This window comes from Alligator sinensis, unplaced genomic scaffold (genome assembly GCF_000455745.1).
Source record: "Alligator sinensis unplaced genomic scaffold, ASM45574v1 scaffold521_1, whole genome shotgun sequence".
Taxonomy (NCBI): Eukaryota; Metazoa; Chordata; order Crocodylia; family Alligatoridae; genus Alligator; species Alligator sinensis.
In genome coordinates, this window is record NW_005842374.1 from 557,587 (window position 1) to 573,396 (window position 15,810).

General features: G+C 41.9%; 1 protein-coding gene across 1 annotated transcript in view; it reads left to right on the top strand.

Moving 5' to 3' along the window:
- The first annotated feature begins 566 nt into the window (after positions 1-566).
- Positions 567-15,810, top strand: part of TRPC5 (transient receptor potential cation channel subfamily C member 5) — a 109,525-nt gene continuing 94,281 nt past the window's right edge. The window contains exon 1 of the mRNA XM_006029369.1: positions 567-944. Coding sequence (XP_006029431.1) covers positions 567-944 — 378 coding nt within the window. The remainder of the gene's footprint in view (positions 945-15,810) is intronic.

Consider the following 15,810-nt stretch of genomic DNA (forward strand, 5'->3'; position numbering starts at 1 on the left):
GTTTTTAAAATAAAACCATGACCAGGTCAAAAAATAAATATGAAGGAAAACATAAGCCCTACTTCAAAGGAAGGGGCAGGAACAAGGGTAATGCAAGAAATATCATTAAATATGACAGAATGGTGGAAGCTGACATAGCTCCTTTGCTTCAATGGAGCAGAGTTGCTTATAGTAGCTGAAGGTCTGGCCCAGCTATTATAAAGGGACAGGAAAAACACTGACTGAAAGCAGAGCAGAGGTGAGAAATCTATTTATTCACACATTTGATGGATCGTCCATTAACAGCAGCTGGGGCTGGTGATCAGATGAAGCGAAGAGCACTGGCGTGGGGTACAACCAGTGTTATTCTATGCATTGTCCGGCTGAATACGAGACTGTAACCTCTATTCTTCCACATATGCCGATCACTGGGGAACGTGAAACTCGTTGTACAGGAAATCAGCTTCCCTGTTAAGGATTTTCAGCAATTTTAGCTGCGCTGGGATGGAATCAAGTAATTGCTGTTACTGCCAGCACTAAGTGTCTGTCTTCTTCCCTTATAACAGGCTGCACAGTCACTATGAACAATGGCCCAGCTATACTACAAAAAAGTAAACTACTCGCCCTACCGAGATCGGATCCCACTGCAGATTGTGCGGGCAGAGGCAGAGCTCTCCGTGGAAGAGAAGGCCTACCTCAGTGCTGTAGAGAAGGGTGACTATGCCAGCGTGAAACATGCCCTCCAAGAGGCTGAAATCTATTACAACATCAACATCAACTGTATGGATCCTCTTGGACGCAGTGCCCTTTTAATAGCCATAGAGAATGAAAACCTGGAGATCATGGAGTTGCTGTTGAGCCACAGCGTGTACGTTGGGGATGCCCTGCTGTACGCGATACGGAAGGAGGTGGTGGGGGCTGTGGAGCTGCTTCTGAATTACAGGAAACCAAGTGGTGAAAAACAGGTTAGTCAAATATCCAGCAAGGTTCTATTTGCTACCAGCTTGGTTAGATCCCGGTTTGATTGCAAGCTCCTGTGGGGCTAATCCGGGGGGCACAGGTTTTCTTGAGTGACATTTCTACTGAAAATCCTAGGTTGTTGCTTCAGTGCATTTCTTTTTGTGAGCCAGTACCCCAGAAGAGGTTTGGGAAGGGGAAGAGTTACTTTGCTGTTGGAGGTGATAGCGTATGTGGGAAATGTAAAACAAACGTCCGCATGAAAGAGTCCACAGCATTTTATAAGACACATCAGTGCTGATCTGCTGGACAGTTTCCAGCCTAAGTAATTGTACTATGTAACTTCTATTCCATGGGCAGTTTCAGTTTCATAAAGTACTCTTTTTCATGTCTCATCTTTCCTATTTCAGCAAACTGAATTATAGAAATATACTTTGCAGTTTAGTAATTTAGTGTCTTTTGAAATCTTAATTCACACGTATAAGCATAAGCTATTGCTATCTATTGTTATATTGCTACTGCAAACTGCAATTGCTTTTCCAAATGAAACCTGAGTCCTGGATTTTCTTAATTTTAAGCAAATGAGCAGTCCAATTTAAGTTAGCACTTATGCCATCATCTTGGCTGCCACACCAGGACTGGATTGAAGACTGCCAAAATGAAAACAAGCAGCTACAACTGGCATAGGGATAAGAACCCATGCCTTCTGTAGACTGGCAGAGAGGGGGCCCTTTGACAATACCTCACCAATGGTTACACATGTGAGTCATGGTGCAAAGTCTTTTGTCACATGTTTGAACTCAAAGTTTTTTAATGTGCCTAAGTTTTTGTAAGTTCAGGGTCTGGATCTTTGACACAAGTGCTATCAATTCCACTGTATCATTCAATGCTTGTTCTCGCTCTTCATTTACAAATACTGTAGCTAATAAATTCAGTAGCTTAAACATAGTGTTAGACTCTCTATAGTTTGTTTCCATATCCTTTGGTTAGAGCACAAGGCTAGAACAAAATCTGCTTTCACTACCCAATGTTTTTTTTCCTTTTCTGAAATCTACTGAAAAACATCCTGTTGTATAAAAGAATTGAAGGAGTAATATGATTTAATCATTGAGAGGATCTCTCTTATTCAACAGACTGGCCCTTAATGTGCATCTTTTCAATAATAATGGTAGACAGTCAAATGCAGTTATGAAATACTTCAGATCATCACAACCAACTTTGAAGAATGTTCAAATTACAACGCAGAAACACTAACAATTCAGCCTGCTACGGCAGCATTATTGAAATTCTGGAGACATTAAATAGAAGGATATTACTAGTGCATTAGATAGATAAAATAGCATTTAATAAATAACATTTCCTGATAGAGTTAAATAGAAATACTTTTTTTCTGTACCCAACATTTGTGGCAAAATATGGACCATGCATTGGGAAATGAACAATAGTCTTTTCTCACTGTTCTAGAAAGACTGGATATTCTGTCTGGAGATGCCCTAAACAGGGAAGGGCAAAAGCTAGACTAAAACTATACTGAAAATATCCTTTAGTATAATAAGGACTACTAGTGTTTATCTGAGGTTAAGTACAAGTTCATTTGAATCATCATGACGACAGTACTATGATTCTATGTGGATTCCAAACTAGTCTTTTAGACTGCAGAGCTTTTCATTCATTCATACATCACAGCCACTGCTAGTTTCAGCTGACAGAGCTGAAATCAGAGGTGCCAGGCAGTTTTAGAGGGGCTGAGAAATGGGCCCAACTTCTTTGTCTTAGTACTGTGTTTCACAGTGGGCCTATTTCTTTTTTTCATGTGCATAAACCCATACTTATCCCTCTTTATATCTACAGCTATATTTATGTGAAGGAAGGGCAGAATTTTCAGTTAATTACAGTGGGCATGACAAATGTCTTAAAAAACAAACTCCCATCTTCATGTAAAACTTGGACAGAATTGTACAGTGTTCCCAATAAAAATCCCCAGATAGAAAATTCCCCTGGTTCTAATTTTGCATAGAAGCTCAAGGAGGCAAGTCACCAGATCAGAAAAAAAAACAGTCCTGGATTTTCAACACTGTTTCAGCTCCTTCCGTAGGCTTCAGTGGGAGTATACCTGCAGGACAGGTTGCCCTCAGTTCTTCAGTCTCAGCAATTAGCCAAGCGATGCTAACAATTGGTATTCACTTCATGTACACTGTTATCGTATTCAGAGAAAAAAAGTGCCTAGTTAAGCATAGTTAGGACACACAGCTTAACACATCAAGCCTCAAAGCTAATGCCTCTGTCAGAATTCAGATTCCTTATGATAATTTCAGAGCAGCACCAATGTCCCTTAATTATCTTTCAGGGCTCCTCCCCATCAAATTTTTTTTCCAGAAGTACCCCACAAACCCTATTAACACTGAGGAGCAGCTGAAAATGACTTGCAAGAGAGCAAGTATATGCCCATGTGTGCCCACTGCCTAGTCCTACTGGGTTACTGTCTTCACAGTGTTCATTAATCTCACACAAAAGAAACCATTTCCCCTGTTTTGGGCAGAATGGTTGTTTGGCAGTGGTTTCTATTTAGATGAGAAATCCATGCTGTGGAACCAGGGCATTTCCCTACCATAAACTGGTTTATTTGCACAAGGCACATGAGGGTGTTTCTCAGATCAATGGCAGAGACATGATCAGGCATAGGAAGATCCCTTCTGCAGACACCCCCAGGTCCAACACACCAGCCTTGTCCTCATTTAGGGACTGTCTGTTTGCCTTTGCTTCACTGCTGGGCTCTTGGGGGAGTCCTCTGCCTGGTCACTTAACTGTTTAATACAGTCTTGGAACGTCAGAAACCCTGCTAGTTCCCTACTCTCTTGTCACCAAGTTCTGGGTCTCTCTCAAGGGTCCAGCTGTCCCCGCTATCATGCACAAAGGAGAGTGCTATTTTCACCTGCAAGCATTCAAGGCTTGCAATTGCCTTTGCAACTAGGTCCTGTGATGGAAGACCACTAGCACCCTTCAGCATAACAGTTCTTACTGACTCATCATCTTGACTTATCTGAACCCACCTGCATATGGTCAGGTCACCCTGTCTGAAAATACATGGTCTGGATTACAGCTGGTCCTTCTGTGGTTACTCAGGCAAAAGTGCCTGGCCCCAAGTCTTTGCATGGTTTGCTAACGTGTCAGCTGCAAATACGATCACTGAGGGTGGAAAAGCAAACCGTGTATGTTCTTACATACCAGAAATCTCAAGGGAAGAGCTCTGCCTTATCCCCACTCAACTAGACCAAGTCTTGTGTAGGAGAATTTTGGGGTAGCAGCAAAAATAAGGGAAGAGCTATGAGGGTTTTCTGGCTCCTGTGAGCATCATCCCTACCTAGCAGAGACAGGTTCTAGCAGGTGACAAGGGTTGGCAATAAAGAACTTCATACCCCATTATTAAAAGATGCTGGGTAGCCATTACTCTTCGGGCCTTTGTTAAATTGCAGTTTTGCAGCTTAACTGCTGTTTTCTGAAAGTGCTCCGACAATTGCAGTGATAAGTCATATGCCAGTAACTATAACAACGTGCTTCTCCAGTGCTGTGGCTTTCTCAGTCTCGGGTGTGTCTAGAGAGAAATGCAATTTGGTTTACATGGAAAGTTTAAAGGAGCTGAGGACAAGTAGAAATACTCTGAGGAGAGCTACAAATGCACGGTATAGGTGGGCATTCTCAATAGGGATGTTGTAAAGCAGATCTATTTCCTGTTAGGTTTACCTGCAAGAAAAGCTCATGGGCTATTTAAGACTTTGTCTTTCTAATAAGGTCTGTTCTGCCTGAGCACAATATAAAGACACAATTTTGTGCACTGAGATCCAGGTCTTTTGATGAAACCATTACAGACACTTCAGCATTTGTATGCAGAATACTCCCACCAGTAACAAAATATGCTTCAGTAATAGTGAATTATGCCGCCCCAGGTTTGGAGATTTGGGGTTCCGCTGTAGGTTCATCATGTCATTGAAACTTTTTTTTTTTTTAAAATCAGTGGAGAGTCTATGGAGCCCACTGCAAACAAAGGTGAGCCTCCTATTGGCTTCCCTCACAGCTGGACACTCCTAATGCAACAGGGCAGAGAGGGAAAGCTGGTTCTGCAGAGAAATAAAGCTGGCTGTGTTGTTCACTGCTAGGGATATTTGTTACAAAATACAGCTTCTTTTTCCATGTGCAAAGTCATATGGATATAATTACTCTTCCCAAGTGTTCATAAAATAATTTAGTCAAACAAATTTCAGCCCCAGCAATAAATTATTTACCAGGTGTTTGCTTTGGATACATGCTTTTTCATATAGGTGATATCCAAGTGCCATGCCTGCTGTCCAGTTGGAGGACTGAAACTTTTTATAATGGGAAAATAATGAATAAACATGACCTATGAAGCCAACAAAAGTCAGGAAAACCACCGTCTGTATTTACTAACGTTTTACTTTTTATGGTCATCCTAAAACAACAATTATCTGGGAATAAATAGGAGCCAAAATTAGTGCTTTTTGTTGCAAAAATATTTGCCAGCTGCTATTTGCCTATTTTTAGGGAGGAGAAAGAGGTGGACCTTTCTTTCATTCCATATTTAAGGAATATACGTTATATATGTTTAATCTTCATGTTTAATATTAAAGGTTCTACCAGAAGGCAGGTCATAAATAATAATAATGAAGCCCCCTCACAAAGAATGGAAAATGAAAAGCGCCAGCTCCTCCAGGTGGTATAAAATGGTCTAAAACCATCATCTTGTCTATAGCCAGGCAAATTTACACCAGCTGACAATTTGGCCCCTACCAATCTTTAGGACGTTCAGAGAAAGGCCTTCCTTGCTGCAGGCTGAATTTGTCAGTATGTATTATAGGCAATGGGAAGGAGAAGATAGAAATACTCAGAGGACTTGACATTATAGCGGGATCCTGATCTTGTTTTCATTGGCTAGGAACAGACATTATACACAAACTGGTTTAAGTGATCAGATACTGCTTTAAACCTGTAACAGAACAGATGTTCAGTGCACATAAACCAGTTTGAAAATGGCTGAAACCAGTTTAAGATAAACCTGGTTGAACGTAGTATCAGACTTAACTGATTTGGGTCAAACTGGTTTATGCAATGTCTGTCCTAGACCCTTTGCTGGTTTAAGTTAAACCAGACTCCCCCAGCATCCCAGCATGCTGTGGGCTGGGCGGGGCTCTCTGTTCCACAGCAGAGCTGGCCCCTCCCCTCTGCTTCCTGGCTGGAGCTCAGCAGAGACTGCAGGTGTCTGCCTGGCTTCCCCTTGCTCCTCCCATCCCCTCCTTACTTCCTGCAAAGCAGGGATTGCCCCATCCCGTCTGCCTTACACAGACACCTCACAGCATTAGCTAGTAGATCACGTGCTGGCTATGGTCTGTGCTGTGGCAGACGGGACAAAGGCAGACTCAACAGATAGCTGGTAATGTCCCGCTGTTGTTTTCTTAATGGCGTGGTAAATAAGTTAGGGGTGATAAACATTATGTTATCAATTCCCTGCTGTGCTGGTCAGGAGGGGGGGAACCCCTCCCTAATCAGAGCATCCTGCCAGGGCGTGGCCATGCCCCCCTCAGCTCAGCACTGTAGAAGGGAAGGGAGGGTCGCTCTAGTGCCTCCCAGCTTCTAGCCTGAGCCACTGCAGGCACGTGCCTGAATTTTTTCAGTCCAGAGGGGATGTCTGTGCAGTTACAAACCTGTTTAACCTAGCCAGGTTAGACTAACCTGCAAAGATTGAATCAATTCAGGCCCAGGCTTTTTGAATGTTTGTCCCTAGTCACTGGAATTCATCCTGATGGAAGTGAGACAATGAAATTTAACTCTCTAGCTAGGGACAGAAGTTACACACAAACCAGTTTAAGGGCATTTTTACATGTGCAAGTGCCACAGCACTGGGCACTTCAAAAAGCACCGTGAGCTGCAACGCTTTCAGTTGTCTAAGTGGTGAAATGTGCATCAGTGCTAAGGAAGCGGTAGTGGCATACTTTTGAACTAAAACACCTCGGAATTACTTTAGTTCAAAAGCTCACTGCCTCCATTTTCTGCATGCTAACGTGCATTTCGCTACTTATACAACTGCACATGGCACAGCACAGCGCACATCAGCTCGTATGTGGAGCAGACTTGATTAATAGAGTCTGCCGCAAAGCAGAGGATCTCCGGCATGTCACGGGACAAAAAGGTATGTGTATAAATGCCCTTAGTGATCATAAACTGGTTTAAACCTGTGACAGAACATAAGTTCAGTGCACATAAACCAGTTTCAAAATGGCTGAAACCAGTTTGAGATAAACCTGGTTCAATGTAGTATCAGACTTAACTGATTCAGCTCAAACTAATTTATGCAATGTCTGTCCCAGACCCCTTCCTGGTTTAACTTAAAACAGAGTCCCCAGGCATCCTGGCATGCTCTGCAGCCCTGGGTGGGGCTGTGCTCTCTGCTACAGCAGAGTAGGGCTGGCCTCACCCCTGTGCTCCCTCGCCAGAGCAGGGGTGGGCGGGGGTGGTGGCATGGCCCACGTCCATGCTGGTGGGACAGAGGGGGAGGAATTAAACCCCCTTAATTCCTCTCCTTGGCCAGTTCACTTGAAGCTACCGCCAGGGCTGGCCATGCCTCCCAGCACAGCTTCCCTGCAGCTGAGGGCACATTCTAGTGCCTCCCAGGTTCTGGCCTGAGCAACTGCAGGCATGTGCCTGCATTTCCTGAATGTCTATTCACTTGCAAATTGGTTCAATCTAGACAAGTTAGACTAACCTGCAAAGACTGAATCAATTCAGGCTCCAGCTTTTTGAAGGTCTATCTCTAGCCTCTGTCTCTAGAACAGGGACAGTGCATGCAGTGGCAGTGTAAGGTTCTTTAAATTACTTTATTAGTGCACCTTTGGTATGAGTATAGAGCAAGACCTGTGGCCCTTAAAGTCCATGGAGACAGTTTGTTGCCTCCTAGGATTTTTGGATAGGGCTTATTGGGCATGTATACACATACATTTGTCTGCTCCGATGGTTCAGAGATCCAGCGCATTGGAACAGACTAGATTAATCAAGTCTGCTCCACCCGCAAGCTGATGAGCCGGGCACTGCATTGAACGCATGCATTTGTATAAATGGCAAAATGCACGTCAGCACTCAGAAAACACCTTCGTGATGTGTTTTAATTCAAAAGCATGCCACCACCATTTTCTCAGGAATTACGTGCATGTTGCCATTTATGCAAATGCCCATTATATGCAGTGTTACTATCAGAGCTGAAGGAATGTGCAGAGTCTTACATGCATGTACCCTTGTAGCATCTTTCTGACCTGTCTGCTGAAAGTGTTATCAAAAGCTCCAAGCACCTGTGCTGTGAGGACCTGTCTACCACCAAATGCTGCTTTCAGAAATGAAATGCAGGCCTGGCCTCCATTTTACACCCCAGGTTTGTTCCTGAAGTTCTGCACCTGCAGAATGGATGGTTGTGCAGGGACAAAGCAAGCTGTCAGACCTGTAGCTAGTCAAAATTGTGTTAGGGACTGAACAGCAAGTACCAATGTTCAGACACAGATTGTGTGGGCACTAATTTCCCCTACCAAAGAGAAGCCACTTTTTGTCCAAAATAATTTTAATCCAGTTTTTTATAGCGGTCGAATTTCCTGTCAAATTCTTCCCAGAAGGCCTGGTCAGAAAGCCATTGAAGTCAATAGGAATCTTTCTATTGACCTCCTTGGGTTTTGAATTAGGACTTATGAGTATTCAGGAATCTTTTTAGTGGAATCCTTTGTGATTTCTACAAAATAATGTAGGCGAAGTGAAGAGCTTTTGGTGCAGTACATTTGATTTGCATGAATTTGGCATAATTTTTAACTTGTGGCAATGTGTTCATTTCCAATGCAAATTTACACTCTGTGCTGAATCCTGAGCCCTGCTTCTGTCCTTAAGAAATGAACTTCTAATCAGTTGCTATCTGGGTTACTTATTGTCCACAGTCTAGACATAAACACTTTCCTGAGTAGAGGTTTTGCTCACATCTATCAGGGCTCACAGCAAATGTCTCCATAAAATGATGCTAACATTCCTCATCTCTGCCAAAATTAGCCATTTGCCCATGGCAGATGGCTCCAAATTAATCCGTTTCACAGATGGGACTACAAATGCAAATGTCCCAAGAACAAGAATACAAAAAAATACTTTTAGTATTTGTAATTATGACTGAATTTGTTTCAAAGGTCAGTAGGATGCATGAGTCAATGAGATCTCAGCAGATACCAATCCCTGTATCTTCCAGAGAATGAACATTGCAGAGATAAGCCCCGAGGGAAATTTAGTTTTGCAGAAAACACTGTAGGAATAAAAGGCGAGTTTAGGATCTTTGTCGATAATCCTTAGGCACCTGCTGAAAGAAGGCCATTAAACTTGATAGCATTTGCTAACTTAAATTTGACCTCATAAAATCCTATTTCAAATGAGCTGATGAGAGAAAATCTACCTTAATCCCTGTGTGTGAGTAAATATAATAGATCTGTAATCTGTGAACTTTCATGAACCTGAAATGATATGCTGCATTAAACCCATTCCATTCTTGCCAAAGCCAGGTTAGTACTATGATTCAGGCTAGTTTTAGTTTAGCCCTCATAATCAGGTAGGGATCTTCCTCCTTGTTCAAGGAGTCAAGGAAAGGATTTCTCTGACCTTTTCCCATAACCTGATTTAAGCGTGAATGCGATTAACTCTAAGGCAAACAGAGTTACCGAGTATTTGTATTAAAATGAAGGAACCAGATCAATTACAACAAAGATGGCTGGCATATAAATGCTAAATAATACAAATTAGATTATTACTTGAAAATATGCAGGAAATCAATGGTGTTCTTATTACTTAGAGTAAAGGACATAGTCCTCTGCTACATGTACCTGCTAGCAACATAGTGGAATGGTTAAATTCTGCACTATAAAAAGATTATTCCTTATCTATCCTGCTTTCCTGGGGAAAAGGGATATTTTTACTGCTTCTGGTCTGACTAAGCTTTAAGGAAGAGCAAGTGGATATGTACACTATGGCATAATTGTATCAAACTCCATAGCAGCCAACTCCTCAACTATAAGCCAAGGAAGAAACTGATGTGTGTAGGGGGCATTCAAAGAGAGGCAAGGTAAATGTATGTATGACTCACATTGTGTATATATGGTGCTTATGGCTGATGTCCGACTCCTGTATAAGGTCTAGAATCTCTCTGGATGCCTGTTCCAACCTGCCTGCAATGCCAGAGGCAAGAGAATGGCAGCAGTGTCTAAAAACCCTACAACAGTCAAAGGAGAACACAAAAGCTAAATATTTAATGCCTATCTAGGTCTAGCCATAACCATAGCCCCTGTATATGGGCAACTGAGACAGAAGTTTCTGCAAGAGGTCCATAGTGGAATTGGAAAGATGTCCCAGGGCTGGAGGCACGTTTAGAGACAGAACTGTCCTAGAGAAGGTTGAGGAAGCTTAGGGGAAGGTTTAGCCATATGTACCTGGTATGGAAATATTTGAGAAAGAAAGTCTCAATGCAAAAAATTGCATTTTTTCTCTCATGTCTCAAAATCTAAAACCAGCTATAGCAGCACTGATGCCTAATGCCTCTGCCAGCATCCAAGCTTTTCATTATTTTTATCGATGCAGCAATAATTCACAGCTATAGCTAACAACAGGTCTTTGACACCAAAGGCTACCCTGGAAATGGATTCCATCTAATTAAACCAAGCACAGAGAAATCAAAGACCACTTCATTTAATCATCACATTGAACCAGGGGAAAACACTCTGAAACTTAAGAGAAGGGAACAAAGACAGGCTGGGAGGAAGAACTGGCAACAACATCCTCAGGCTATGTACCAGATACTGCAACTAACTGAAAAGCACAAGTGCAGATTGAGATGCTCGGTGCCAGATATTAGACACTGAACAATGAAATCAGTCCCCAAATATTTCAAATTAGCTAACAAAATGACGATTATTATTTATTATATCATTCAGGGTAGTTCCTGGGGGCAAACCAAGAAGGGTGTTGTGCGAGGCATGGATAAGAAACAGGTTCTGCCTCAGTGAGCTTACAAGCTAAAGCTTAGACAGATGGAAAGGTCAGGGAACTGGAACTATGTTGGACGCTATATTGGGAATTATCTTTAATCATTTATAAGTGCTGTTCCTAATACACCACATAACGTGCTCAATCTGTTGCTACGTCAGCTGCTAGCAACACGGTGCAGTTTGTGAGGGCAAATTTCTTTTAACCCTTGTAATAAAGCAATTGAAAAACAAGACAGCTCAACTGTCTGAGCTCTCTAGTGACCGAAAACCCTAGAGCAGGGCCAACACCTTCTCTGCACAGCACGTTCAGTTTCCAGAGGCAGGAATTAGAGGATCAGAGCTCAGTTTAGCCACCTCTTTGCAGCAAACTATTTGCTCAACAGACTCGATCTGTTTTTGTCTTGGTTCCTACGTGAACAAACTGATGTCTTTACCTGTGTTTTTAGTTTTGATATTATTATTTTATCAGCATATTACAATCTGCAAGTTGCTCACCAGCTCAGTGGAAATGGCTTCAGATATTTACTATTTGTGCTACATGATTGGTTGTCTAAACCTCTTTCCGTTTGCTTCTGAATCCTGAGTGGATAATTCCCAACTCCGGAAAGAATATAAGAAAAGATGCTCATACTTTTTTGGGCAAGAATATCCATGAATACTTATTAGTATGCATATTAGCAATACATTTACACTTTCAAAGTGTGTGCTGGAGGACATTTTAGAGTATGACTTTTAGAGGAAAGTAAGTGTAACATGTTCTGGATCCTGCTTGAAAAACCAAGTACTATAAAAAATGAATGCTTCCAGAATTTCTTTTGCAGTATTTCTGCTTAGTGTTGAATACAGCCAGGAATAAGAAGGCATCTCAAAGTCCCCCCACACTTCCATTGTGGCAGTAGCTTAACTTGTTGTGGCCTGATTTACAGCTTCCTTTAGTGGCAATGAAGAGAGACCAGCAATTCCTGATTTCCTCCAGCACGGGGACTGAGAATATCTTATATTTTCTGCAAGACTTCCCACCTTTGCCATGTACAGTGGAAATCATGAAGGAACAGGTTGGCATACCAGCCAAGCCATGGAGATGGCTCAGAGCAGCTGCATCACAATATTTTGTTCATGCGAGTGTGGGGAGGACTCAGGCACTCCTTTTGAATGTTCACCATGCAGAAAGTTAAAGTCAAACTTCTCAGGCTGTTGAGTCAGCTCCTGTCACAGCCGCATTTAAGGTGTGCTGTTAATGAAGGCTTTTAACATGGCAGCAGTCAGATTAATGAAGAAAGGGATTAGATAAGTGCTTTCAAAGACAGATCCTAACCATTCTGGGTTGTTCCCCCTACTCCCTGTTGTGAGAGAGAGGATTTTCTAAACTGTTATTGCTTTGTGACCACTGTGGTCTTTGCGCTCTTATTCAGCACCTATAGCTTCAGGTTATGCATACTGTTCTTTATTACTGAAACAATGCTATACTCACCACCTGTAAGACCTACACTAACCAAATCAAAATGGCTGAGATGCTGAGCAATCTGCTTTGTAAACTAAAAGATCTGATTTGTGCTAGACGGGTGAGTGAGGGTAGGCAGCACTGAACTAACCCCTGATGCAACCACTCAGTTAGCTTTCCTGACCAAATCTGGATTTTTTAAAGGTATATGGTCAAGTGTGGTTTAAAAGGAACAAAACAAACAAACCTCTCCTAAACAAAAGCTGTAAGGCTGTAGTGACCTGTCACTTCAATGAAACGTAAGGATCCACCTCCTGTCTGCCCCTATTAACACGCTACACAAAATAGGTAGACGTTTGCCATAAAAAGTTATATAAACACCATTAAAAATATTCATATTAAATTATGTTAGCACTCCTTGTCCTTGTTACAACTTAGTGGGCGATTGCTATTAAGATGAAGCAATAAACTCCAGCTCATATTGCACTGGAGTTTATTTCTCCCAGGCTCTGTGTTTATATGTGCACCCGGGACTGCAGCATGTTGAGCTGGGTCAGATCAGCCCCAGCTGGCAGGAGCCCCAGGGGGGTCAGCCTGCCAGCCTGGAGATGCTCCTGCCGAGCTCTGTGTGCTTTGCGGGGGCCGTCTGGTGTACGAGGGTGTTCTGGTGCAGGGGTAGCCAGCAGGCAGCCCTCACACTGAAACACCCTCATTCCCCAGCCAGCCCTGCCAGCATCTACACATGCATTGCTGCAGAATAAATAACCCTGGATAGTGCTTGTATTTAGTCTGTCCTAATAGCACCACACATGTAGACAGTGACATTTTACTGCAGAGTTCATAAGGCAACTCCACAGTAAATGTCTTATGTAGACACACCCAGTATGGAAAATATGTAGATCAGATAGAAGAAGTAATTAAAAAGACTAGAAATGTAAGGTTGTCTCTTTTCTTCCCTAAGTAAGCATGACCCTATAAATTAATTATTATGATTATTGTTGTTATTACTACTACTTTTACTAGCATTAAGAAAATGACTTTTCAGGCAACATCTGTTATTATTGCAAGTTGCCAACTATGGATTATTTCAGCTTGTTTGGGTTAGAGGAAAGCTTATCTGTAAAACATGCAATGTATAAGGTGCATCAGTGCTCCAAAGCCTTTCGTTAGGACAAGGATTTAATGGGACTGGAGTGGGTAAGCTCTTTAGGGAGATTAATTTCCCTTTTTTATTTGTTAGCTATTGCTGATTTTTAGTCTTCATTGTCACCAAAAACTCCTGTTCCCATCCCTGAGTAGCAATTAAAATGAAGAAAAATGGAAAAGGTCTTTAAAAAAAAAGAGTGGGTTATATTTTTAAACAGGAAAAAAAATCTCATCTATTCTAAATACATCTATCCAGCTGGACTGCAGTAAAGGAACTAGCTTGACTTTCTACCTTTGTCAACACGACTAGATATATATCTGAACAGCTGACAGAGAATAAAATGATGGTTATGTCCAGAAAAGAACTCTAGGTTTTGCCAAAACTCGGATAATTCCATTCTTGTCCGCAAGTCAGATTCTGGTCTCAGCTGCAACAGTGTAAACATGAAGTAAATCCCTTGAGTTATTCTGGACTTATCTCGATGTAAATGAGGGAAGAATTTTATCCTCTGTTTATTTTGTTTAATTTGACAAATGTTCTTTGGCGAGTCGTGTGTTCTGGAAATGAATAATAATATAGAATTAATTTACTAACTGGGGGATGGCAATATCCCACAGTTACATTACAACACATTATATAATTTGTCGCTGTAATGAACTTCTCCGCTGTGTTTACACAAAGAAGAAGTCATCACCAGGAGAGGGAGCAGTTGCAAAAATCTTATAGCACTAAACCTGATCTATGACTCTCTGCAAACAGTAGGGCTAGGCAGAGACATTCAAAACATTAAGTTGCACAGTTTCCTGTAAATGGCTTAGTTCAAATCGGAAGTGAACAGAACACACATTCACCCTTTGGGGGGGGGGGGGGGGGGGGCGGCAAATCTTAGACCAGGTTCCCCAATTTTAAAACCATGCCAAACTTCAGTTCTGTTATGGGTATACACTGGTTGCGTGGGCCAAACTTCTGTTCTTTTACCAGTATAGACTGGTTTCTGATCACTTATACCAGTAAAAGTATAATGTCTGTACCCAGCCTAGAATTAAAGGCTTCCTTGTGATATAAGCCCTTCCATGCTGGATTCCCACTTCAATAGGTTCCTCTTCACTGAGGCAAATGACACACATCCAGAGCAAACCAAGAGGTTTTATTTATTTATTTAATTGAAATAGAAGAGGCTTAAAACACAAGCTATCTAATTCTTAACAGCATCCTGCTGAGATTAGGAGAAGAGATTGCACATTGCTTGCCCTCTGTATTCATCTAATCATCAACCCCTGCTTCCACTCTCCCTCCCTGATGAGAGTGGCTGTAGCAGTAAACTCCTGCTAACGAGTATGACTGTATCTAAGGAAGAAGTGATCAGAAGTCTGTGCCCTGGGTAGCAACATTGCCATTTTTGCTCCCCCACTGAAGTCAGCATCTGGGGATTATGTCCCACTCCCCCACCTTCAATTGTGTTTCAGACTGAGCAGTGTTAGGTTGCTTTAAATGCACATCTGCAAAATCCTTCCTTCTTACAGCCTTCTCGCTTCCTCCATTTTCTTATTGCCCAACAAAAAGACAAGTTATTACTGCAGAGCGAGCTCAAAATAGTGACGTCTTTTGACAGTCGATCTGGCTACACCGTGGTTCCTAAATACATGGCTGAGCACGGTAAGCCCAACACTGTTTGCTGCCACTGTCAAACACTCGAGGTAGACTTGCTAGCTCTATGTAAGCAATCCCCTGGGTCCACCTCAGCTTTTAAACACTTGGATAAGCAGCCAAATTAAAACTAAAAGAGTCTAAAGGAAATATGACTGCTTGAGAATCTTTCTGGCTCAAAAACAGCTTGGTTATATGAGAGTCAGGTGCCTGCCATCTCCCAGAACTACCACTAAAGTGCTGAACTAATGGATAGTGTAAATGGCCTCAGATACATTTAAATATAAGTAATAGTATTATTTAGCAATGTTTAGTTCATAGCTGGCTTGTGTTTAAGGCTCTTCTATTTAAATTAAATCAATAAAACCTCTTGGTTTGCTCTAGACTTATGTCCTTTGCCTCAGTGTGCATGTCTACACATGACCTTTAATGTAGCCTATTTTACTGTGCATTAAAGCATCATGTAAAAAACCATGTGATTATACTAATGCACAGTAAAATAAGCTACTGCACATTAAATGCCACTTAAAAACTGTGCACATTCATTACTGTGCATTAAGGCAGCCTAATGCACATTT